The 26,226-nt window shown below is 43.2% G+C and overlaps 1 protein-coding gene across 1 annotated transcript in view; it reads right to left on the reverse strand.

The window, feature by feature from the left end:
* SLC49A4 (solute carrier family 49 member 4) overlaps nucleotides 1–24,980 on the reverse strand; it is an 84,451-nt gene extending 59,471 nt beyond the window's left edge. The window contains exons 1-2 of the mRNA XM_004606673.2: nucleotides 24,614–24,980; nucleotides 10,876–10,969 (exon numbers count right to left, since the gene is read on the reverse strand). Of these exons, the coding sequence (XP_004606730.2) occupies nucleotides 10,876–10,969; nucleotides 24,614–24,905 (386 nt within the window). The 5' untranslated portion in view covers nucleotides 24,906–24,980. The remainder of the gene's footprint in view (nucleotides 1–10,875; nucleotides 10,970–24,613) is intronic.
* Nucleotides 24,981–26,226: the final 1,246 nt, after the last annotated feature.

Below are 26,226 nucleotides of genomic sequence, written 5' to 3' on the forward strand. Positions count from 1 at the left end.
CAGTCAGCTGGTCGAAAACCACATGGTCTGGCCCTGGTACATGACAGAACAGACATGTGTTCTTCTTGTCAGCTACCTAGCGTTGGTCCATCTGTATTGTATGGCTTGTGAACATGTTATGAATATTCAAATGGACCTTGACAGAAAAGAAGTTACTCACCCCTACTTTAGATAAAACAAACTTCTTTCATTGAGCTTATGTATTTCTGGTTTCTTCATATAGCTTAGCCTTTATCTTAGTAATACATAAACTATCAATAAATTCTGACTACTGAACTATTAATTTAAATAAATTCTAGAAAGCAACATTTGTTAAGTACATAGACAACATCCATTTCCTACTCACTTTTCAAAAAAGAATCCATCTGTTATCTATCATATCTGTAAGACTTATTTTCCTATCTTGAATTTTAATTTTATGATTTGCTTTGAAGATAAAGGTTCAAACATCTATATAGTCAAACCTACAACATTTTTCTTTATCATGCAATATTTTTTTATGGTGCTAGAGACTGAACCAAGGGAATCACAAATGCAAGGAATCACAAAATCACTCTACCACTGAACTATAGCCCCTTCATTGTTTTTATGCATGAGAAAAAAAAAGCAATCCTTTCAGGATAAAAGATTCATTTTTCTTGGGTGCTGCAGAGATAGTCCAGTGGGAGGGCACTTGCTTTACACACAACTGACCCAGCACCCCATGTCCATATGGTCTCTGAGGCACACAATCAGGAGTACTTTGAGTACCTTGAGTACTGTGGATGTAGTTTCTCCACCAACCTTTCACGGAAAAAAAAATTCATGTGTAACATTTCAGGAACTTAGAAGAAATGCCTCAGAAATAAAGACAAGTGATTCTATATACTCTAAAGACAATCACAGGAAAAGTATTTTCTAGTTTATACACCTGCGAGTCCACCTTTTCTCCCTGTTGAATGCTTACCACGCATCAACTTGTACCAATCTTTCTTTTTTTTTTTTTAAATTTATTTATTTTTAATTAGAGAATCACCGTGAGGGTACAGTTACAGATTTATACACTTTTGTGCTTATACTTCCCTCATACAAAGTTTGGGAACCCATCCCTTCACCAGTGCCCATTCTCCACCACCCGTAAACCCAGTGTCCCTCCCACCCTCCCCAAACCCATCTCCCCCCCACCCCACCCTGCCACTGTGGCAAGGCATTCCCTTCTGTTTTCTCTCTCTAATTAGCTGTTGTGGTTTGCAATAAAGGTGTTGAGTGGCCGCTGTGCTCAGTCTCTAGCCCTCATTCAGCCCGCAACTCCCTTCCCCCACCTGGCCTTCGACTACAATGTAGTTGGTGATCGCTTCTCTGAGTTGACCTTTCCCCGGAACGTGAGGCCAGCCTCGAAGCCATGGAGTCAACCTCCTGGTACTTATTTCTACAGTTCTTGGGTGTTAGTCTCCCACTCTGTTATTCTATATACCATAGATGAGTGCAATCTTTCTATGTCTGTCTCTGTCTTTCTGACTCATTTCACTCAGCATGAAACTTTTCATGCCCATCCACTTGACTACAAAATTCTTGACCTCCTTTTTTCTAACAGCTGCATAGTATTCCATTGTATAGATGTACCAAAGTTTCCTCAACCAGTCATCCGTTCTGGGGCATTCGGGTTTTTTCCAGATTCTGGCTATTGTAAACAGTGCTGCGATGAACATACATGTGCAGATGTTGTTTCGATTGTACTTTTTTGCCTCTCTGGGATATATTCCCAGCAGTGGTATTGCTGGGTCAAATGGGAATTCAATATCTAATTTTTTGAGAGTCATCCAAATTGTTTTCCAGAAGGGCTGAACCAGTCGGCATTCCCACCAGCAATGAAGAAGGGTCCCTTTCTCCCCACATCCTCTCCAACAGCGGTTGCTTTTGTTCTTTTGGATGTGTGCTAGTCTCTGTGGTGTGAGGTGTGTACCAATCTTTCTTAATCTACCTAACAATCTCACAGAGGCACTGTTACAAAATCGAACTTTGGAGTTTTAAGAGTCAAACTGGAGAAAGAGGTTATTAATTAGAGGACAAATCTTAATATGCCTTAAAGTGAGGCATCAAAAATATCATGCTATTATTCTATACGTACTTTATATAGAGAGGAGGAATATATAAAGAGGCTGCTAAATTCTCAGGGCTAGGACGAATGGAGATATTACTGGCGCCCGCGCGAGCAAATCGATGAACAATGGGATGACAGTGATACAGTGATAGTGATACATATATATAGTATACTGAAAGTTAGAATGGTAGCTTTTTTTTTAAATTTTAAATTGAATCACCATGAAATATACATTTACAATTGGGTGGCAGTAGATCTCAAACTATGAGCATAAAATTAACTAAAGGAATGTGTTAAAGTGGCTAATTCTGGAGGTTCATTAGAGTCTAGACAAATAGGACAGGAGAGGTAGATGGTTCTGAATTTCTAATAAGCAGATTCTAATAAGTCTGTGGATCAGACTTTTAAAAAACATTGACATTGGGTGAGACAGACAGAATGGGGGGAAAGAGGCCCGTCTTGCACATGCAAACACTGGTTCAATCTCCCACACTGCATATGGTCCCTGAGCACCACCAGGAGTGAGCCCTGAGGACAGAGGCAGGAGTAAGCCCTCAGCACCACCACGAGTGGTACAAACTTTTACAAAAAAAGCACTGAGGCAGGGGAATCTAAATTTTTCTAGGTATACATATCTATGTATCTTGCAGAAGTTTCTTAGTTCTACCAAATTGTTCATTCTATATCAGAAGGTTTCTATTTCTTTTTTGTTTTGGCAGTGGATCACTCCTGATGGTGCTGAGGGACCATATGGGATGCTGGGGATTGAACCCCCGTAGCCGCCTCCTGCAAGGCAATAGCCCTACCCCCTACCTGCCCCTATAGTTAGAGTTCTCAACTTTGCCAGTAAACAGGGACATATTCCTCGGTTAATTTTCATGTTCACAATTATAATAAAGTTATCTTAAGTTTTTATTATTTGTATTTTAATTTCTGTAGCAACCTGCCCATATTTATCACTCATTTTCTAACTGAGCTATTTTCCTCTTTTAATTGAAAGGATTTTTCTAAATATGCCTTACTGTTGCAAATATTTTGCAGTTTTTAACTTGTTTTTTTTTGTTTTTTGTTTTTGCTTTTTTGGGTCACACCCGGCATTGCACAGGGGTTACTCCTGGCTCTGCACTCAGGAATTACTCCTGGTGGTGCTCAGGGGACCATATGGGATGCTGGGAATCGAACCCGGGTCGGCCGTGTGCAAGGCAAACGCCCTACCCGCTGTGCTATCGCTCCAGCCCCCTTTTAACCTGTTTTTGACTTCTTGTTTTAGTATATTTAAAGCAGTCATGTGTCATTAAGTCCTTTTCTTATGTCTTAGTTGGAAGGTCTTCTCCATTGTTACAACTTAAAAAACAGCCATTTTCTACTTGCTTCTAGGATTCACTGTTTACATATAAATACTGATCTAACTGGAATTTATTTAAATAGCAAGGTAGAAATTTTAAGTTTCTTTTCCCCTCACTGGTTTGTTAAGTAGTTGCCAAAAAGCCATTTAATAAGTAACTCATCTTTCATGGAGTGCTCATTTATATGTAATTTTGGCAGGCAAAGCATTCCAAAATGGAGTATAGTTACACAAAATCTGTTTTCAAGAATTGTATTATCCTATTACCTAACATATTACTAAATGATATCTGTTATTAATATTAGTGATGTTACAATGAATTAAAAGACAAACTGGCATGTACTATGAGAATCACTGGATAGAACTGTGACTAAAATGCAGATCTAATTTACCATAAATTTATCTCCCAAAGGTTTTTATTGTTTACTGGGCATCCAGTATACTCTTTTCTCTATAGGGCAATGTTACCTATAATCTGGGGGCAGAAGTTATAATTTAATTCCTGATCATAGAAGAAATTTCATAGAGTTCATTCTAAACACCTTATTTATTCTATGATATTAAGAGAAAAGTGGCAAATTAATCTTTCCTATTTTTTACTGGTGAAATGCAAATAAGAAAAATACTGATGAGGGCAGGAGAGACAGTACAGCAGGCAAGGTGATTGTCTTGCATACGGCTGACCCAGCTGACCCACCTCACCACATACAGTCTTCAGTGCACTGCCAGGAGAAAAGAGAAAGGAATAAAGCCCTAAGCACTGTCAAGTGTGACCAAATCAAAAAAAAAAAAAAAAGAAAAGAAAAGAAATACTGATGCACTGCAAAAGAAGATTACCTGCAGGAAGGTGATTAGAATAGCTTTGACTGAGGAAAGGGCTCATCAGAAAGCTGTTTTTGTGTCTTTAAACTTACAGAAGCTAAAACACAGGAAGTATGAGGAACTATTCCAGAGGACTAGGTTAGAAGTTCAGAAACCTTCAACTGAAACAGTCACAAAAACAGGTTGCTAAATGCTGGTCTCAGGAATGGCCAAACGCAAATGAAGCGTCTTTATCCCTCTCCGGTAGGTGTCAAGATCTTTCCGTATTTATCTGATAGATACTAAAGCTTAAAGCTGCTAATCTACTGAACCCACTACTCAAATACAAATATTTCACACAACCCAAATCTTAACTCTAGACCTCATCTGAACCACCTCTGTATGTTTTACAAAATGAATGTAATAAAATTTCAATCTTATCTTCCTATTCTGATATAAAATGTTAAGTAACTCCAAAGCATCTTCTTAGCTAAGCCAGAAGAACTCTAAATATGTACAAAAATATGCTGTAACAATTGTAGCATTTTTACTTTAGTAACTGCATATGTATTCCAGAAAGTTCACTTTATGGAAATAATATTCCTAAACTTAAAAGTTATTAAAGAACCTTATTAAAGCTCTGAGTTTCAGATATGCAATATTCTACACCAATACCATCATCAGTGTTCCCATACCCCCTCCTGCCCCAAACACCCCCCACTGCTACCTTGACAGGCTCATTTTTAAGTTTGATTGAATCTGGACCTCATGTATTTAGTGTTGTTAACTCTGTGGTTGGATATATAGTTTTACCTCTACACTACCAATGTCTGAGGCCCTTGACCCCTGCTCCTCACTACTTCCTATCTGCCTCTCCTTACTCTCCATCTTAATTACTTTCCTTTCCTGTCTTTCTCCCTACACTCTGGGTCCTATACTCTCTAGAGATGAGGATATAGGATTGAAAAATTTAATGTTTACATTCTTTTTCGTGAAACAGTTAAATTTTCCTTTCTTATATTTTCTGTTTACATTTTCTTTTAAATTATTTCTTTAAAAAATTAACTATTTCAAGGGGTATGGTGCTGCCAACAGGTCAAGCTGTACCTGTGGGGAAAATGCATCAGCAGCCTGATGGTGCCTTCAGACTTCCTGACACCCCCCAAAATTGCTGCTGTGCCTTTTGCCGGACCCCAACAACTTGGGACCAAGTTTACCAAGAAATTAAACAGCCAAAAGTTAGGTATGTGGGAACCATGCCCACAAACCACCTCCGGCTCAGCTATACAAGCTCATTTATTGCCTTATTTTAGAGACCCATAGATAAATCTTGAAAGAGATCAAAAGCCACAGTTAATCTCAGACCCATGCATGGCTGAACAGACTGAGGTAAATCGAAGGGGGGCAGGTTCGCTTGTATCTGCCCAAGCAGAGCCCCCAGCAGTTGCTTGCTTCCACAATCCAAACTTGCTGCCATACCCCCAACTTGACCTCATCTCAGGACGAATCTCACCAAGATATAGCATGTAGCACTGTCATTGATTTGCTTGTTGTTCATTGATTTGCTTGAGCGGGCACCAGTAATGTCTCCACTGTGAGACTTGTTACTGTTTTTGGCATATCCAATATGCCACAGGAAGCTTGCCAGACTCTGCCATACAGGTGGAATATTCTCGGTAAATGCCCTACCCGCTGTGCTATGGCTCCAGTCCAGGGCTACCTCCCCCCACTTCCCACTACACATGGAAGCACTGGCAGTCACACCCATGAACCAACTTACTGTCTTGCTTCAGAGACCCATAGATAAATCTCAAAAAAGATCAAAAGCCAGAGACACAGTAGTGAGTCCTGGAAGACACCACAAAGCTGGAGATCCCTCTGGACCCCATACCGAGCCAATTTCATTTGGGCACCCCAGATGGAGCAGGTACAGTCGCTCCACCCATTCCAGATGGAATTCCGGCAACCAACAGCTTCCACAAGCAAGGCCCAGGTATGCGGGTTCCAGGATTAAATCTCCATGTCGCATGTCCCTCCCCGGGTCCCACCCCGGCCTGGGAGCCTACAGGCTCACAATGTGCCTCTGGGTGCCATCTTAGCGCACCAACAGCCCTGGCCCCGAGTTGCCCAAGTGAATCCCAAAATGGATTAGTGCCCTACAGAAATGTTTCTGGAACCCAATCATTTACAACCTAGGATTCCACGGCGGCATCCATGATATTCAAAATGAGCAATGGACAATAAATGATCTAGCATCTGCCCCTGGCAGGCAGGCTTGAATGGTGGTGGGAACATTCGAGCACAACATAATGCTCAAAAGTAGAGAGACAGTATTGTGGAAATTGCCTGCCATGGAAGCAGGGTGAAGACTGGGAGGGGGTGGGGGGGATATACTGGGACACTGGTGGTGGAAAGTGTGCACTGATGGAGAGATGAATGTTTGATCATTGTACGGCTGAATCTCGAACATGAAAGCTTTGTAACTGTGATTCAATAAAAAAAGAAAAGTAATGTGGAGTTCATGTCCAATTCAATCAGCTTAATCAATGGCTGAATAAATAGCAGTACTCCTGGGGCTGGAGCAATAGTACAGCGGGTAGGGCATTTGCCTTGCACGCGGCTGACCCAGGTTCGATTCCCAGCATCCCATATGGTCTCCTGAGCACTGCCAGGAGTAATTCCTGAATGCAGAGCCAGGAGTAACCCCTGAGCATCGCCGGGTGTGACACAAAAAGCAAATAAATAAAATAAAATAAATAGCAGTACTCCTACATTAAAAAAAATTAACATTAACTATTACTTTTTCACATCACCTTCTCCACGTAAATATTTGTTTTAGAAAACAATAGAAATAAATAGAATTTTCTACCTTTCTTTTTTTTTTAGTCTAATAGACTTTCCTGGAGAGAAGATGAAACCAGTGATAGTATGGGAGGCCCAGAAGAAAAGTTGACAAACATGTTGAATAACCATTTTAATGTTGAAGTTAAATTTAAGCTTATGTTGAAATTTGTTCTTAAAAGAAATGTGAAAGTCTTCAGAGAGTCTCTTGCCCGCACGCCTGGCTGTCTTCCCTGGGGCCCCTCGGAGGGGATGGGTTCCAGCTTCCCTCCCTGCCCCAAGCAGAGCTCCAGGTGCCCGAAGACCACCGGAACCTAGCCACAGCCATGCTCAAGGCCCCTCTCCGCACGTTCAGACAGGCCTCACGCATGAATGTACCGGCAGAGGAACCCAGGTGTGTGTAATCCCATCAACGGCCAACATCCAGAGACTTAAAAGCAAGCTCCCAGAAGCTCCCAGATATCTTATAACCTACTCTTCCCTCTGGGAGAAACTAGCAAGCTACTGAGAGCTTCCTGCCCACATGGGACAGCCTCGAAAGTTTCCCATGGTGTATCTATATGCCAAAGCCAGAAACCAGCTGAATCTCATTCCCCTGACCCTGAAACCTTTAGAGGCTTCTAAAATCTTAGGGATAGGACAAATGTTGAGGTTACTGAGACTGCTCGAGCCACTCGACAATCAACGGGATTTCGTGATTCATGATTCGTGAAAAGAAGTGTCAATGATTAAAAAGCTGGATAATAAGAGAAATCAAGAACTTATCAAAAAATAATGGGACTCTTGCTTAAAGAATTTAAAAAACCTTCAGTCAGAAACAAAGGAAATGAAGACTAGCCTTTCACAGGAACCCAAATGAGGTTTTTCATCTTCCTTTTAAAATATGGAACACCTGTATTCTTTATCTTGTAGAAAGATAACGTGTTTTGAAAAATTTAATTTACTTTGAAAATGAAAAGGTCCTGCTCCAAATGGAAGACATTGCTCTTCCAAAAATCTACTGCTGTGCCCTGTGAATAAAATCAATTTCCTCGTCTCTAGGTGAAACTTCTATTGTCCTGCTTCCTGCCCTCCTCACCGGCTCGCTCCTGCGCCTGCGTGGCCTTTCCTTCCCCACAAATCCCCAGCGCGCAGGCTCCACGCTCACTTTCCCTTTCTCCCAGTATCCAATCCAAAATATAGGCAGAATCTGACCACTCCTCACCATATTCACTGCCTTCACTTGGACCCACGCAAAACAGTTTCCTAGCCCAGGAGAAGCTAAAGTACCCAGAGCGGGCACGAGTGCCCCACTCCCACTCTCCACCTCCAGCCCCAACACTCTCCATTAGGACCAGCAACTTCCTCTCTTCCCCTAAGGACCCACACTCAGCTCTGGCTGACACCTTTCTCCCTGCACCCTTCACAGTCGCCGTTCTCTGTCCAGAATACTTCGCCTGCAAACAGTGTATCATCTGTTTGTTTTTTGGGAATTTTATATCCCAAAATTAGCTTTCCAGTATGCTTTGGCCTTTCAATTACAAATTTCACTATCATTTCCATACATTTCAAATCCTTCTTTCCTATTTTACTCTTTTGTTTTTGGGCTATACCTGGCGGCACACTGGGCTTACTCCTGACTCTGAGCTCAGGGATCACTCCTGGCGGGCTCTGATGACCCATGGGGTGCCAGGGCTCACACCTCGGCGAGCAGTGTGGAAGGTAAGCACCCCAACTGCTGTACTACTGCTCTGCCCCCTCATTTAATTTTTCATAATACATACCATATATATACATACACACCATATATATGCCATACACACACACTTAAAAAAAATCAAGTTTTTTGCCAATGTTCTCAACTGGAATAAAGCAACTCTAAAAGGCAGGGATTGGTCCACTATGTTCTCTGTGGGGGACCGGGACCCGGGAAAAGGAGAACTTAGCATGCCCAGGAAAGAGATAAATACACAGTAAGAGCTCAATGAATTATGTTAAATAAATGAACTAGTAAATAAACCAAAAGTGCAAGAATGATTCTAGTTTGGGGTCTCACTGCCTCTTTCCTGCCCTCCTGCCAGTAGTCTCCACCTCCTATAATGAATCCCACATAACAGCAGCTTCTTTAACATAGGTCTGACCCCATTATTGTCCTAATTAAGAATTAATGTGTTGGGGCAAGAGACAAAGTACAGTGGATAAATGAGTAGGGCACTTGTCATACCCCATACGGGTCTCCCTGTGCCCCGCCTCCCAACCCAGCAACTCCAGGAATAATTTCTGAGTGCAGAGCCAGGAGTAATCACTGAGCATTGCTGGGGGTGGTCCCAAAACAAAACAAAAAAAGAAAGAAAACCAAAAGTGAAAAAATTAAAATTTTTCCCAGCTGTCTGAAAAGGAATACACAGGATTGCTTACGTGAACTGAAGAGATAGTATAGGGGGCAAAGCACTTGAGTTGCATGTAGCTGACATCAGTTCAAATCTCTGGCACTATATATGGTCCCTTGGGTATGGCCAGTGGCCACAGAACCAGGAGCAGCCCCTGAGTCCTATCAGATATAGCTCATGCTTTCCCACAGCTCCTGCCTCCACAAAGATTACTTAATCTCCTCTTCTAAACTCACCCTTTTATACCCCATTCCTATGTGTTCTTTTTTTCCTTAATTTTGGGTCACACCTAGGTGATGCTCAGGGGCTCCTCCTGGCTCTGCACACAGGCATCATTCCTGGCGGTGCTCAAGGGACCATATGAGATGCCGGGGATCGAACCCGGGTCGGCTGCATGAGAGGCAAGCCCTATCCACCGTAAATTGCTTCAGCCCCACTGGGCATTATTCTCTAGACCAACGTCTCCCAAACTTGGGCATTTGTGGCCCCTGTATGAAAGAAAACATACCTAGCTTTCTGGAGGTTGTGGGTGGAGAGGAACTATACCAGTGCAGGGAGCATCCTGCACTGGGATCCAGGCAGCATCAGGTCTGAACCCAGGGTGCCGGTATGAGCTCCAGCCCTTGGAGTTACCCGGGAAGCCTGGACGAGCATTTCCTTAAGGCTCTCAAGGCCACATCCAAGTGGCCCACTTTGACAAGCACAGTTTCAAGAAACTGATGTGTTCAGTCAAAATTATAGATTATTATTGGTAAATCATTTCTATAGCTAAAGATTACGGGTAAGTTATGGATTATTACTGGTCATATAAATTATTATTAGTAAATAATACTAGTAAATTGTCATTGGAAAGAAAAATTTTAAATGTTCAGTATCTTGTGTCTCATCTAACTAGATCCATGGAACCTGGTAGCAGAAATGCTACTGGTTTGCATGTGAACCACTAACCCATTCCTAGAGGGTCTGTGCCTCTCGGCCTTTACTCTTGTGTGGAATATCTGGAATATCCTCCTGATCTAGTTAGCAAAATTCTCCTCCTCAACTGTCTCGCTGAATGATCATAGCATACATGAATACTTTTTGATACCACTGCCCCCAAATCTTCTCAGTGACATTTTATATATTTGTAGGGATTAACTACATTCTTACCCCCTAAATTATACTATTATTTTCCTATGTCATTACAGCTCCTGTGAAGCATGAAGATTAACCCATTCCCTTTTTAATACGTAGGGACTAGTATTTCCCACATTACAGCTAGTAAATGTCCATTGGATTAATCATCAAGTAGGCAGGAAAATGCTACTAAAATAATATCGCTTAAGTTTAAAAATGTAACTGTTTACTAAAAAATTTATAATTAGATACATGTAATATACTGATAACAAAAGAGAAAAGTTTTTGGGAAAAAAACTAGTTTTTTTTTTTCTACAGTTTACCTTCTTTTGAGCATCAAGTCTGAAATGGGTATGCATCTCAGGCCGGTCCCTAGGACCATGAGGAAGGACGTCAGAAGCACCGTGACCCGCAGACCTGGAAGGAAACAGAATCATCTGTTTTATTTACTATCTTCTCTTCCAGTAAGTCCAATGCCAAAAACAAAGAGTTTCTTAATCATACTGATAATATTTTCTAAAAGTATAGTTTTTCTCTTTGACTACTGAGATGGGGAAAAAAATATTACATACTGAAAATGATTTTTTAAACTTTAATAAAAGACCACAATAAGGAGAGAGGAAGAAGTACTGCTAGCTCCAGTTTTTCAAACTCAATGTTTAGAATGTTCAGTCACTAAAAATTGTAGCACTCCCATAGCCCTGTTGTCCCACTGTTCATTCGATTTGCTCGACCAGGCACCAGTAATGTATCCATTGTGAGACTTGTTGTTACTGTTTTTGGCATATCGAATATGCCAAGGGTAGCTAGCTGGGCTCTCTGAGAGGGACGGAGGAATTGAACCTGGGTCGGCCTCGTGCAAGGCAAATGCCCTACCAGCTTTGCTATCGCTCTAGTCCAGTCACTAAAAATACAGAAAATAAATTTTAAAAGTTACATATTTTAGTGTTTCTTAATCTTGAGTATAAAGTTTTAATTTTCAAATTCGAATTAATAAAAACTAAAATTTTTAATGATAAACAATTATTGCCTTGAATTTGACAAAATTCATTTAATTGGGCAGCTGCGTTATTTCTGTTTATAACCAGAACAAACTAATGCCTGTCTGAGGGTGAGCCTAAAACCTCTTTCAAAACCCTTAGTTACTGATAATGAACTTTTTATATTTCTTTGTGGAGTGGAGGTGGAAGCCGTGGCCCACGCCTGGGGTGCTCAAGCCTTGCTCATGCTCTGCGCATGCTCAGAATCATTACTGGAAAGGCTCAAGCTACCGTATACAATTGAACTAGCGTCGGTTGCATACAGGGTAGACAATGAACTCCTACAACTCTCCCTAAACTCTTTATATTTTTTGATTATTTACCAAATGACTTTCAACTTACAGAATGATGGTACTTAAACAAAAACAGCTTAGAACTTTAGAAGATAAAATGGATTGAAGATCCTTCTTCTGCATCCCAAATGTATGTTATTTTAAAAATGTGTACCGATTTTCTTTCCTATGGATAACTGGACAAAACAATATAAAAATATTAAAAATAAGGTCACCTAAAACAGACACCATAGTCCTTGGCGGCAGAGTAATATAATGGGAGTCTGTTGGGATGCTGCCCTTGTGCTGTGTTATATTAATACCACTTTACCTTGCTGGCAGCCATCGTACATATGTGACACTGAACATGTGGCAAAGATAGTAGCATTTCTTAAATTTTTCTCCCCAACTCAACCTTCTAAAAACCATTCACAGTGGCAGACTTAAACTGTTTTACTACAAATGAAAATCTGTACGTCAGACTATTTTTGGAAGAAGGATGATGTATTTATAATGTCTGGTTTTCAAGGTGCTTCTTTACTTGAGGGAAATTAAAAATCAACAAAACCATAATGATAGAGATAAAATACAGCAAGAAAAATAAACTTGAGATACACATGCTACATCAAGGATAATCTGTGATATACATCAAGTTAATTTTATAATATCCTTAGACAGCCTGAATTTGATAGATACACGTTTACAGAAGGCAGACCACAGGAAGCGTAGCTTTAGAAAATAAATAACACATATATACTACTTCTACTGCTTCTACTAACAGACCACAGATTTTAAGACCACATTATAACCAAGGGAAATATAATGTAATCCATAAATAGTACTACTATGGTCACAAATATCCTCCTAAACCTGCAAAATGTTTCTCTTACACAGTTACACTGCTAGTCAATATGGTAGCAACTAGAATTTTATAGATTTCCTATTATCAGCATGATAATACTACATGATGTCTGATTTTTCCTTAAATATTTGCTTTGTGATTAAGGTACACAACCAACAAGCAAGCAACGGAACATCATTTATGGCAGTGTGATCTAAATAACCAGCTTTCCTATTGTTAATACTGAAGGCTAGAACAGTTCTACTCAATTATATCTTTTCCCCCTTTTAAAGAAAAATAGAACAGCTATATAATCTTGAAGAACAAAGAAGTTCTGAGGAAAAGCTGATTGTCAAAACAAGCTCACAGGAGCAGCCTGTGTTTGTTTTGCTTGATTTTAACTAAGTATTCCAAGTATTCCTTAATCCTTCCCAGTTAATTCTCAATTTTTAATAGAATGCTTTCTTTTCCTTCAAGTCTTGACAAGGTAGGGCTCTATAAATGTGAGCTATCAAGAAGACATCAACTGACTTTCAGAAGGAGATGAATGAAGCCACCAAGGGGGAAAAATGGCTTGTGAGATCTCAGACCTAGTAAAAACAGCATTAGGATATGAGTGAAAAAAACTTCTGGTAAGAGACATCAGGACTATTTTTGAAAAACCAAACATAGTTGAAAAGAAAAATAGATTAAGTTCAAACATTGCATCCAAATACTGCAGAAAGGTTCCCTCCAAATGCATAGGAAATTATAGTACATATGCATGGCTTCTCTACAACTGTCACTGTCACTGTCATCCCTGTTGCTCATTGATTTGCTTGAGTGGGCATCAGTAACACATCCATTGTGAGACTTGCTGTTACTGTTTTTGGCATATCAAATACTCCACGGGTAGCTTGCCAGGCTCTGTTGTGCATGCGAGATAATCTCCGTAGCTTGCTGGGCTCTCTGAGAGGGACGGAGGAATCGAACCCAGGTCATCTTCATGCAAGGCAAATGCCCTACCCACTGTGCTATCGCTCCAGGCCTACAACAAGGGCCTAAAAAATTTAGGATGCAAAGCTGAGTAGAGAGAAAAATCAAAACCAATGATGTACACACACACACATTCACAGTAGATGCCCAGAAAATCAGTAAGGACCACAGAGTTCAACCCTCAGATTGATTTCCCTAGTTTCCAGCAGCACTGAACTACAAAGTAGCTTGCTTGCCTTTATTTTTTTCTGGGGGGAGGTACGGAAGAGAGGGGTGGGCTGTATGGTGTGGGGATATCCAGAGATGCTCAGGGGTTACTCCTGGCTCTGCACTCAGGAATCACTTCTGGCAGTGCTGGGAGGACCATATGGGATGCCAGGGATTGAATCTGGGTCAGTTGAGTGCAAGGGAAACACCCTCCCTGCTGTATTACCATTCCTGCCCGAGGCGCCCCCCCCCCCTTGCTTGTTTCCATTAAGAGCCCTCAGTCTCCCCATTCCCAAGAATCACAGCCCCCTACGCCCTAATTGCTGACCCTCAGGAATAATTACACCATGCCCTTTGCCCCCTATTTAGACAGGTCTTGAGAGGTTTATAAGGGTTCAGGATTGACAGATTATTTTTATGCAACTATAACCTCCTTTGTTCCCCATGCTGATATTATCTCTAGCACCTGCCCAACTCCTGAAATCTTTCCCCTGTGGTTTTGGAAAGCTCAGATCAGTCAGCACCATCCCTTTTTCTCACACTTTCCCTTTGGATTCTCTTTACTTCCCCACTATTTAGAACTGGAACTGCTTCACTGTGGCTATTTCCACATCACTATTTCTCCTTCCTAAAGCTCTCAGAGCTGCTGTCAAGGTTTCCTCTGGGTTTAAGAAAGATTAGAACATATCTTGGTGTATTTTTCTTCACATTTTTTTGGCTGGCATTCTTCAATTTCTTAGATTTGTGGATTTAGAGCTATCATCAAGTTTGAAAAAATCCCCTCCAATTATTCCTTCAAAAAAATTGTTTTGCCCTAGTTAATCTCACTCTAGAGTTCATTTCATCCTCTTCTTTAATCTCTCTCTACTCCTTCTGGGGCTCTTTGTTTTTGGCCACACCTGGCAGTGCTCAGGGGATACTCCTGGCTCTGCACTCAGGAATCATTGCTGGTGGGCTTGGGGGACCATATGGGATGCTGCGGATCAAACCCAGGTTGGCTGCATGCAAGGCAAATGCCCTGCCCACTGTGCCATTAATTCAGCCCCCTCATTCTGGGGCTCAAATTATAGACATATTACTTAAACTGTCCTATAGCTAGCTCATCTATTTAGGTATTTTTCCCCCTCTGGGGAAAAATTACTGCTATGTATTCAAAATCAGTAATTTTTTTTCTACAATGGCTACACTTTCACTTAAGTTCTGCTCAGCCTGTGTGTATATACATGTAAATATATGTAGTCAAACACTCACATTTTATTTTCAGAAGCTTAATGTTTTTCACATCTTTTAACATATACATGCTTTAAAACAAATTATATATATATATATATATATATATATATATATATATATAGTAGTTGTTTTGAGTCCCTTTCGGGTCTACTTTTATTGATGGCTTTTTCTCCCCTTTATGGGTTATTTTTCATGCTTCTTTGCATATCTGATAGTCATTTCAGATATAGATGCCAGACATGCTGAATTTTACCTTGTCTTTGGAAAGGGATTTTTTTCTTTGCAGTCCTTTAAATATTTTTGAATGATATTGTGGGATACAGCTATTTTAGTTTTTATCTTTTCCAGGTAGACCTCTTTTGGGGGGGCAGAACTTAGGGCTTACTCTTGCCTCTGCACTCAGGAATACTCCTGGCAGTGCTTGGGCAATCATATGGGATGCTGGGAATTAAATTCCAGTCATCTGTGTACAAGGCAAATGTTCTACTCACTGTACTATCATTCTGGAACTTCTCTCCAGGCAGAAGAGAGAAGCTAACACAGGGCCCACCGCCCTCCCTTGCCTGCCTTCCCACTGAGAACGATGGCTTCACAGGTTTGTTATAAATTTTAGTTTTTAACTGGTTAAGATGAGAGGATAAAGCCCATTCCTGTTACTCCATCATGGCAGAACAGCGTATGACCTAACTGCCTCTGACTCTATTACTTATCACTCCTTGCTGCAGTTGGCTACAAACCACCACACACCTATCCCAAGGTCATTCACTCGCAGTGCTTTGAGATGTAGTGGCTCATTATTATGCTTTAGAACACTATGAATCTGGTGACTGAATATCCATAACTGATCCCTTCAGTATCCTGGCCTCTCATTCACATGACCAACTTCCCATTGCATGGTTATGCCCTTTATCCTGTCTTAGTCATCCACTCCTGGTTGTACTAGAACCTTGGAATTGCATCTATGACAATACTGACTTGAAGCACCTCGTTTTTTAAAAAAATTTTATTGAATCACTGTGAGACAGCTACAAGCTTTCATGTTTGGTTTACAATCACATAATGGTCAAACACCCATCCCTCCACCAGTGCACATTCCCCACCACCAATATCCCAGGTATGCCCCCCCTTACACACCTTCCCCCTGCCTCCATGGCAGACAATATTCCCCATACTCTCTCTACTTTTCAGCATTATGATTTGCAATACAGATACTGAGAGGTTATCATGTTTGGTCCATTATCTACTTTCAATACATATCTCCCATCCTGACAGATTCCTCCAGCCATTTTTAAAAAAAATTTTTTTTAGTGAATCACCGTGAGGTACAGTAACAGATTTACAACTTCGTGTTTATGTTTCAGTCATACAATCCTTGAGTACCCATCCCTTCACCAGTGCCCATTTTCCACCACCGATGATCTCAGTATCCCTCCCATCCCTCACCCCATCACCCTGACCCCACCCCACCTCTGTGGCAGGGCATTCCCTTTTGTTCTCTCTCTCCTTTTGGGTGTTGTGATTTGCAATAGAGGTTTTGAGTGGACATTGTGTTTGATCTATAGTCTACTTTCAGCGTGCATCTCCTATCCCCAGTGGGTCCTCAAACCACACTTCACCTGGTGTTCCCTTCTCTATCTGAGTCCAGCCATCATTTTCTTAGTGATTCCTTCTCTATTCCAGCTGCCTTCTCCCCTCTGCTCATGAGGCAGGGTTCCAGCTATGGAGCAATCTTCCTGACCCTTATATCTACTGTCCTTGGGTGTCAGCTTCATGTTATGTTGTTTTATACTCCACAAATGAGTGCAGTCCTTCTGTGTCTGTCCTTCTCTTTCTGACTCATTTCACTGAGCATGATACTCTCCATGTCTACCCATTTATAAGCAAATATCATGACTGCATCTCATCTAACTGCTGCATAGTATTCCATTGTGTAGATGGACCAAAATTTCTTTAACCAGTCATCTGTTCTAGGGCACTTGGGTTGTTTCCAGATTTTGGCTATTGTGAACAGTGCTGCAATGAACACACAGGTACAGATGTCATTTCTACTCTGCTTTTCTGCGTCCTCGGGATATATTCCCAGAAGTGGTATTGTGGGGTCATATGGAAGCTCAATTTCTAGTTCTTGAAGGACTGTCCATATTGTTTTCCAGAAAGGATGGAGTAGTGGGCATTCCCACGAACAGTGAAAGAGCGTCCCTTTTCCCTACAACTACACCAGCACTGATTGCTTTTGTTCTTTTGATTGTGTGCCAGTTTCTGTGTTTTGAGATGATATCTCATTGTTGTTTTGATTTGCATCTCCCTGATGACTAGCGATGTGGAGCATTTTTTCATGTGCCTTTTGGCCATTTGTATTTCTTTTTTGAGGAAACTTCTGCTCATTTCTTCTCCCCATTTTTGGATGGGGTTGGAGATTTTTTTCTTGTACAATTCTAGTGTCTTGTATATCCTTGATATTAATCCCTTATCAGATGAGTACTGGGTAAATATTCTTTCCCATTCTGTGGGCTCTTTCTGTATTTTGGTCACTGTTTCTTAAGCACTTTGTTTTCCAACTGATACTCTCCCTCTGTTTTCCACTCAGTCTTTCTAGTTCTCTCTATTCTTTTTTTTTTTTTTTGCTTTTTGGGTCACACCCGTGATGCTCCTGGCTCTGCACTAATGAATTACTCCTGGCGGTGCTCAGGGGACCATATGGGATGCCAGGGATTGAACTCAGTCGGCTGCATGAAAGGCAAATGCCCTCCCCACTGTGCTATCACTCCAGCCCCTAGTTCTCTCTATTCTTGATCCAGCTGAGAATCACAAATGTGAAGTCCATTGCCTTAACTCAGTTAACTCAAGCATTTCCTTTTCTTCCTTATCCAATTTAGATTCCATGGTTCATTGTTCTACCACTCTTACATAACCCTCTACTTTCAGCCTGCACTTACTCCTACATATCTAGAAAACCACAACTCTGGTTAAATCTTCCTGCAAACTTAGCCCATGTTGCACTTCCTCTACAGAAAAGACTGAAAGGTGGGGAAGTAGGATGATGAGGATGTTTCAAGGACTGGAGCACGTGCTTTTGTAAGCAGAAGTACTGGGTCTAACCCCCAACACTGCCAAGTGTCCTAAAAATCAGTAAAAGTAACCCCTGAACAGCTAGTCAGGAGCAGCTACTGAGTACTGACAGATATAACCCTTCAACAAAAAACAGAAAACACACAACCATGCTGATTGGTCCTACATATGCCAATGGCCAGTCATTTAAAGCACTCAGTACTGTCAACAATTCTACTGTAATTTCTTGGCAAATGGGTTCACAATTTAAGCTCTTCCTTCAATCTCCCAATAACTCAACTGTCTCATGCTAACTTTGCTTCCTACTTTCTGAGAATTATAAACAAAGATGATTTCTTTTTTTAAAAATTTTTTAAATTTCATTGAATCATGTGAGATAGTTACAAGCTTTCACATTTGGGTTACAATCTCACAATGATCAAACACCCATCCCTCCACCAGTGCACATTCCCCACCACCAATATCCCGGGTATACCCCCCTTTCCCACCCTTCCCATGCCTCTATGGCAGACAATATTTCCCATATGTAGGATTACATAGCCTCAGGTAGTTTAGGTTTATTGGGTTACTCCCATTACAGTGCTCCCATTCCTCTTTGTTTATTTGTAGCTTCTTTCTTAGTGTTCTGTTGACTTGTAAATATTGTTTTTCTCTTCTCCTTGAGTCCTTTGCATAGTTTATTCAGAGCCATGTCCTTTTTGTATGGACACAGGAAGACTTAGCAAATGCATTGCTTTTGTAACCTGGGAGTCATTTGACTCTACATTATATTTTCCTCCTGGGCATCTGTTCTCTCCACCTAAGCCTCAGCTGCCCTTACTTCCTAGCACCCACAAAAGCAGGGTCCCGATGAGGGACGTGATGGACCCACGGCAAGTGGTGAGTTATGTGCTACCCTGGCATAGAGATGGGCCTGGCCAAAGTGCCTAATGCTTAATTGTAAGTTAAGAGCTTGATCATGGACAAATGCTGTCATGATCCAAACAATGATAACTAGATTTGGACCCTGCTAGTGTGAGGAATGATTAATCTGGCCTGAGTGCTATAGTCTGAGTCTGTGGCAAGATGTTGCCAGGAGAGCTGCCTTGCAAGCCTCAATGTATCTCTTGCTATGTCCATACAAAAATAACTAGTATTAAGATGTTAATGAGTGTTTGGACTAAGGAAAGGAGAAAAACACCTTAAGAGTCAGGAAGGGCTTTGGAATGCCCTGCCCTCAGGAAGGGCTTTCTTATGATGATTTTGCTACCTGGCTGTGTGTAGCCTAGGGGCAAGGGGGAGAGAGAGATGAGAGAGGCTGCAGTAGATCCAGAGAGAGGATGGAGCTGAGAGTGTGGGAGAGGAGAAAGATGGAAGACTGAATAAACGGTAACTAATCAGCAACCAGCTTGGTCCTTGTTCTTCCTTCGCCTGTCCTTGGCCTACAGCTGTCCCAATCCAGCCCCATACACAGCGGTTCCAGAGCACCGAACGCGGGCGGTGAGAGAGAGCCGCCTGGAGAGCCCGGGAGTGCACATGCCCTTTGGCGAGCTATAGTTTTTTACACCCACACTCTTGCTCTACTTTTGGGCATTATAGCTTGCAACACAGACACTGAGAAGTCATCAGGTTTGGTCCATTATCTACTTTCGGCATGCATCTCCCATCCCAACTGGTTCCTCTAGCCATCATTTTCTTGGTGATCCCTTCTCTATTCCATCTGCCTTCTCCCCTCTATTCATGAAGCAGGCTTCCAGCTATGGGGCAATCCCCCTGGTCCTAAACAAAGATGATTTCTATAAGCTCTGATCACCCACTATTTGCATTTATAGCTGTGTGCTTCATCTTCTACAATGACTGAAGAACTGACGGTCACCACTTCTACCACCCTGTCTATTGATGCTCTGAGATTCGCATCCCATATTGCTTACTTGGCCCACAGCTACAGCAATTCTCCCGTCACCTTCCAGCGTGTCAATTTTTCTTTTCCTGGATGATCCATTAGAACATCAGAACATCTATAATCACTCCACTTTTTTTTGTCCCCCAAGCAGTGCTCAGGGAACCTAGGATTTACTCTCAAGATTACTCACCCATCCAATCTCTCTGATCTTAAGTATATATTCTCCTTCATCCCTCTTTGTTGTCCTTTATAAGAATTCAAGAAATGTCTATTCTCTTACTTTCCAATTCTTCTTGCCTTTGATTTTGAAGTCATGCCCCACAGCTCCTTTAAAACTTTCTGTGGGTCCTAGTCTGTGTTAAGGAATTACTCCTGATGGGCTGAGTGCAAGCAATTGAAACTGGGTCCGATGCAATGCAAAACAAATGCCCTACCTGCTGCTCCCTCACTCCAGCTTCTCCAATGAGACTTTAAAAGGACATCCAAGAGGACCCTGTCACAAAAATCCAAGAGTCTATTGTAACCCTCACTAGACAGTTCTTCTTCCTCTTTTGAACTTCCAAACTTTGGGATGTCCCAGGTGCAGTAACCTCTGAAGCAATTGCCTCTCTACACAGTGATCTCACTTAGCCCTAAGATGCTATAAATACCATCATAGGTTGGGAAATTGCAGGTTGATTTCAGAGGCATATTCTCTGAACTTCCTATTTTATAAATCCAACTACAGTTTTATCCGGCTACACTGCTAATAGGTAAATTTGTGCTTCAAACCCTTGATCTTCATGCCTCTTATTCCAAAATTGCTCCTTTTATATCTCAATAAGTTGAGATGCAATTTACTGATACTCCCTCCTAATACTAAAATGTTGAAACTCCCTTAGACGCCTTTCTTTCATACTTCCTTTGTTCCATCAACAAACATGGATGAGTTTTCTTTCATCTTGAATCTAACACTTCTCAAATTCTCCACCACTCTCCTTGTTGGAAGGATCCTCAAGATCACAGAAGCACCATTTTACTCCCTCAGCTCAGACTCTTTCAATATTGGTCAATTCCTTAATGGTTGCCAGCCAAGGAGGGCTGCATGATTCAGCTGCAAACCAGCTCAACTCAGCCCCTACGCCTGCTTCCCTCCTGGCTCTCTTCTAGTTCCTTAGGCCTCACAGTTCTCCTTGATGTGCCAAACAAGTTTAGGATCTTTGTCTTTGCTAGCACAGTCTTGCCCCAAACGGACAAGATGGGCTTCCTTATTTTCCCCTTTAGGTGGTTGCCGAAACATATTTATGCAAGGCCTTCCCAGGTAACCTATTTAACATAAATACCTGCCATTATCTCCTACGCCTCCCTGCCTCGCTTTACCTTTTCTCCAAAACATGTATCACCATCTGACATTCTGAAATATACTGCATCTGACTGTGTGTGTATTGCCTGTACGTCCTCAACAGAATGCTGACTCTCTAAGGCAAGCTGCCAGTGCTTAGCACACTTTAGGTGCTCTTTCTCCTTGCACCTTTCTATACGAGGACAAAGGTGTCCTCGCTTTGGACTTCCAACCATCTCACTCATCTCTAAACACAACTACTTGTATAAGGCCCCTCTGAGGGAGAAAACTGTCTATGCTGAGCCGGCTGGAAATGGGGAGCTGGGAACTAAAAGATAATTTAAAAAATTTACAATAACTAAAAGAGAAAATTAAATTTTGTTGTTATTGCTTCAACAAATGAAAAATATAAAATTGAATTCTCAGGGCTGAAGCGATAGCACAGTGGGTAAGGCATTTGCCTTGCACGTGGCCAACCTGGGTTCGATTCCCAGAATCCCATACGGTCCCCGAGCACTGCCAGGAGCAATTCCTGCGTGCAAAGCCAGGAGTAACCCCTGTGCATCACTGGGTGTGACCCAAAAAGCAATAAATAAATAACAGAATAAAATAAAATTGAATTCTCCACAGTCACAGGAATTCCTAAACTATTTTACAAAACACTTAAGCATTCTCTACATTATCTACCATGGAAAAAAGGTTGGGGGTCTGGGAAAAATCACTCAAAGGATTATAATCACAGGCCTTGCAGGCACAAAAGCCTGAGCTCAATTGGTCACCCAACCAGGCCCTGGAGGTATTGGTGGCCCCGGGCATCACTTGTGCAGCTCAGCACAGCAAGGCCTTGCAGCACTGCTAGGCTGGCCAGCAGAGTACTGAACCCACACACCTGTGAGGCTCACACCACTGGGGGAAGCCCTATAAAACAAAAACGAACAAAAGAAGGCTGGCTGGATTTAAAAAATACTGGAAAATGCTTCTGATAAAAAAATAAAAAGAACAAAAGAGCACTGTCCCTTGAATTTAGTCAATTGTGGGGAAAAATGATTGTGGAATTGCAAATTGGAGGAGATTAATGAGAAATCACAACCAAATGCAATTTGGGACCTTTAGACTGAAAGTTAGAATGGGAGGAAAAGATAACAACAAAACAAGTGTTAAATTAAAATAAAGCAACTAAGCATATTCCCCATTCTGGGGGTAGCCCATACCTAATTTATGTAAGGCCCACATTTAATTCCTTTCTTTTACTTTATGGGGGCACCTTCAACTCTTCAGGCGAATTCCTGCCCTAATCTTTCTTCTCATGTAAGTATTTTGCTGTGCGAAAATAAAATAAAGCATCTAATTTAGTTTAAAAGCAGACAAAAGCTGAAAACCTCCAGATCCAACTGCCGCCATGCTCACGGCCACTCTCCACAAGCCTGGACTGAGCTTCAAGCATGAGTGAACCTGTTCCTGGACATCTCATACCTCACACCACTCATACTCCAAGAGTAGCGCACCACATTTGATGGGGTTTAAAGTAGACGGCAACCAATCTTAAGAGGGTAATACATATAAGCACACAGGCGCAACCTTTAACAAAATGTTAGTAATCTCTTATAGGAGGCCTTATTGGCCCCTGGGTATAATGCAACATTCTTCACACAATTTCCTCTAAGGAAACTTTTTTTGAATGATTTTCAGTGGTTTATTCATAACAAACAATACAAAATAAATTAGTTTGATTCTGCTTTGGGACAGGGGTTAGGGTCCGGGATGGCAGCACCCAAAATATGGTGGTGGGAAGGTGTAATGGTGGTGGGATTGGTGCTCGAATGTTAAATGTAATCAAATACTGTGAACTACTTTATAAAAATAAGTATTTTTTTTTAAAAAAGATCAAACAAAGAACAAAAACTCAAGGGTACCCTCAGCTGTTCAAGAACCCTTTCTCAGCACCTGGTATTCACCCTGCAGGCAGAAGCATGCCTCGACTAGTGGGTCTCTCCTGCAACACTTTCCAGCAGCGAGAACCTCTCCTGCTTGGAGAGTCTCCCGTGGACTAGTGACTTCCATCTTCTTGTTTCTCTTGGCTCACTTCTGCTCTTGGGGAACCACACACAGTCCATCTAATTCCTCTTTTGCTTGACTGCCACATCTGTTATATTGTGTCTCAAGCTTCATTTTGAAGCTTGAAACACCCAGTTCCCTTCATCTGACACTTCTTTATGGCCTTTGTTATTCGCAGAGTTTTTTAGTATTTTAACTTGTCAGTGGCTTAAAAAAAAAAGTAAAATCGTTTTGTTCTGGAAAACATGAGGAGGGAGAGTAAGACACATTCAAGAGGAAATGTGGGTTTCTCTCGAGGGGCGAGAGCCCAGGGTGCCCATAAAGTAGAAGAAAGGAAGGACAGAGTCCAAGTCAAGAAGCTGACAACCCTGGCTCCAGACTTCTTAAAATTAGTTCTCAGTACTGGACCGTAGTCACTGGGTGAAGCAGATCTAACCTGGCAAGAGAAACAGTACAGAGGGGAAGGCAAGATGCTGAACAGGATTTGGTCCCCAGCACCAGTCCTGAGCGATGCCAGGGGTGATCCCTGAGTGCAGAGCCAGAAGTTAAGTCTTGAGCACGGTGGGGTGAGGCCCCAAGAACCAAACCAAACTACAACCCCAAACCAGCCTCACATCGAGTCCTTTTTCTTGCTTTGGACACTATCCCTGTATGCCTAAAACCGCCCTCCCTCTGTGGCCACTGAAATCACACTGTCATTACTCACAGTGATGTGGGACAATTCAGCGCTATCATTTACTCCTATGACTTCCTCCCTCCGCTCCTTCCACGATCACACTGGTAAGTGGGAAAGGGAGACGACGGTCTCAAGTGAAAAGTCTTCATCCATCTGTGAGTCTTATCAGAGCCACCAATGTCCCCTGACCCAGTGCCTCTCTCCAGAAACCGAGCGCGCCCGGGGCTGGGGCACAAGCGACGCCAAGTCAAGTCATTGTTCCTTCTGTCGGTGCCACAGCAGTGTACGTTCCGACCCTCGACGTCCAACCCCCAACCCTGCGGGAGCCAGAGCCTCGGCCGAGGATGAAGCGACCAGCGGCACGTGCGGAGTGGACACCCGGTCGCCCACGATCCAAAGGCACCGCGGAGCCGGCCCAGCCCCGCCGTTGCGTAACGCGCCCGGCTGGAAGCGGCCGGTGCCCGCGCCCCCGCCCCTGGCCGCCGCTCACCTCGCTTGTCCAGGAGCCACATGAAGGCGAAGCAGGGCAGGAAGCCGATGGGCCCCCAGAGCACTAGCAGCGCGATGTCCCAGCTGGAGAAGCCGTAGGCCTGGCGCGCCGAGTTCTGGATGGGGCCCCAGGTGTTCCATACCAGGCCCTGCGCGAAGCCCAGCAGCGAGAAGAGTAGCAGCACCAGCCAGCGCCGCGCGTACACCCGCCCGGGCCCCGGGGTGCCGGCGGCGGGCGGCGCGGGCCCCAGCAGCGGCTGCCGCTCGTCCTCGCTGCTCCAGCCCGAGCCCATGGCTGCGCGGCCGGGGGCAGGCGGCGCCGTCCCAGCTGCGGCCCCGCTCAGGGCCCGGCCGCTCCCCGCCCTGCGCCTGCGCCGCGGAGCCGGGGGTGGGGTGGGGGCGGGGCAGGGGCGGGGCCGCCGTGCCGGGAGGAGGGGCGGCGCCGCTGCGAAGGCGAGGGATCGGTTCAAAGGAAACGCCCCGAAAAGCTGTCGGAAGGGCTCCCGAGTGTCTCTCTCGTCTGCTGGAGGAACAGCTTCGTAAACTGCCGGGGCGCGTAAGCTGCGCTAGCTGCTCTGTTGGCTCCAGTCTCACTGGCTCGAGAAGCTGTAGGGCACAGCATGAGCTGCATAGGAGAGACCCAGAGGACTCGCGGGGTATCGTTTTATTTGGATCTTGGTATATTAAGTACTGCTCAGGGGCCAGCGAGATTGTACCGCGGGTTATGTGCGTCTCTTGCACGCAGTCAGCCAGGGTGCGGACCCAGCACTACACATGGTCCCTGGAGCATCGCCGGTGGTGGTCCCCAAACGAAAACAAAAGAGTATGGCCTAGTTTCATCAGCTGTTTTTTGTTTTACCTATCAAATGAAATTCGAAACTAGACAGTTCAATTTATATCTTTATTCTTCTGTCCATTGGCCTGTCACTTGATAGTCTATAAAAGATAGAGCTACAAAAGTGTTAGGGCTGGAAGATTTCTCACTCAAAAGGACCTAGATCCACCTCCAGACTGGGAAGATTTTGAGGAGACGAGTAAACGAGTTTGGGAGTAGTTGATTCTGCAGCCGGTTGTTCATTTTGATACCTGCCAGCTGCCAGCTAATGTCCTTGAAAAATCTGAGTCAAGTTTTTGGCTTGCCGAGATTGAGAAATGATTGACAAATGAGTCACGGGGAACGCAATGAAAGGACATTTGCTTGAGGTTCGTATTCCCAGACAGCCACGGAAACCAGGAGTCAGATTGCTGCCCAAAGGGCAAAAAGGTGGACGGGAAGCGGGAAGCGGGAAGCGTGAACCCTCCCGACACCAGAGGCTGCCGAGAGCCACTGCCGAGTAAGCAAACGCAAAGACCACTTTTCTCTGCCTCCAACTGAACACGCAAGCAATCCGATGCTGCGGGAGGAAACCGCCAGGGCCTGAATAAAACGCCTTGGCCGGGGGAGATAGTACCCGCGCCCATCCCTCCAACACCCCTGGGTGCGGTCCTGCTGGCGGGAGCATCAGAGCCAAGGAGTCCTGGCGCTGGGCCGCCGGCCGGCTGGGGCCTCCCCAGAATACAGCTGGGAGGGCCTACCCGCCCGCCTCAAATAAGTAAAACACAAGGTTGGAGCCC

The sequence above is a fragment of the Sorex araneus genome, chromosome 2, assembly GCF_027595985.1.
Source record: "Sorex araneus isolate mSorAra2 chromosome 2, mSorAra2.pri, whole genome shotgun sequence".
Classification (NCBI taxonomy): domain Eukaryota; kingdom Metazoa; phylum Chordata; class Mammalia; order Eulipotyphla; family Soricidae; genus Sorex; species Sorex araneus.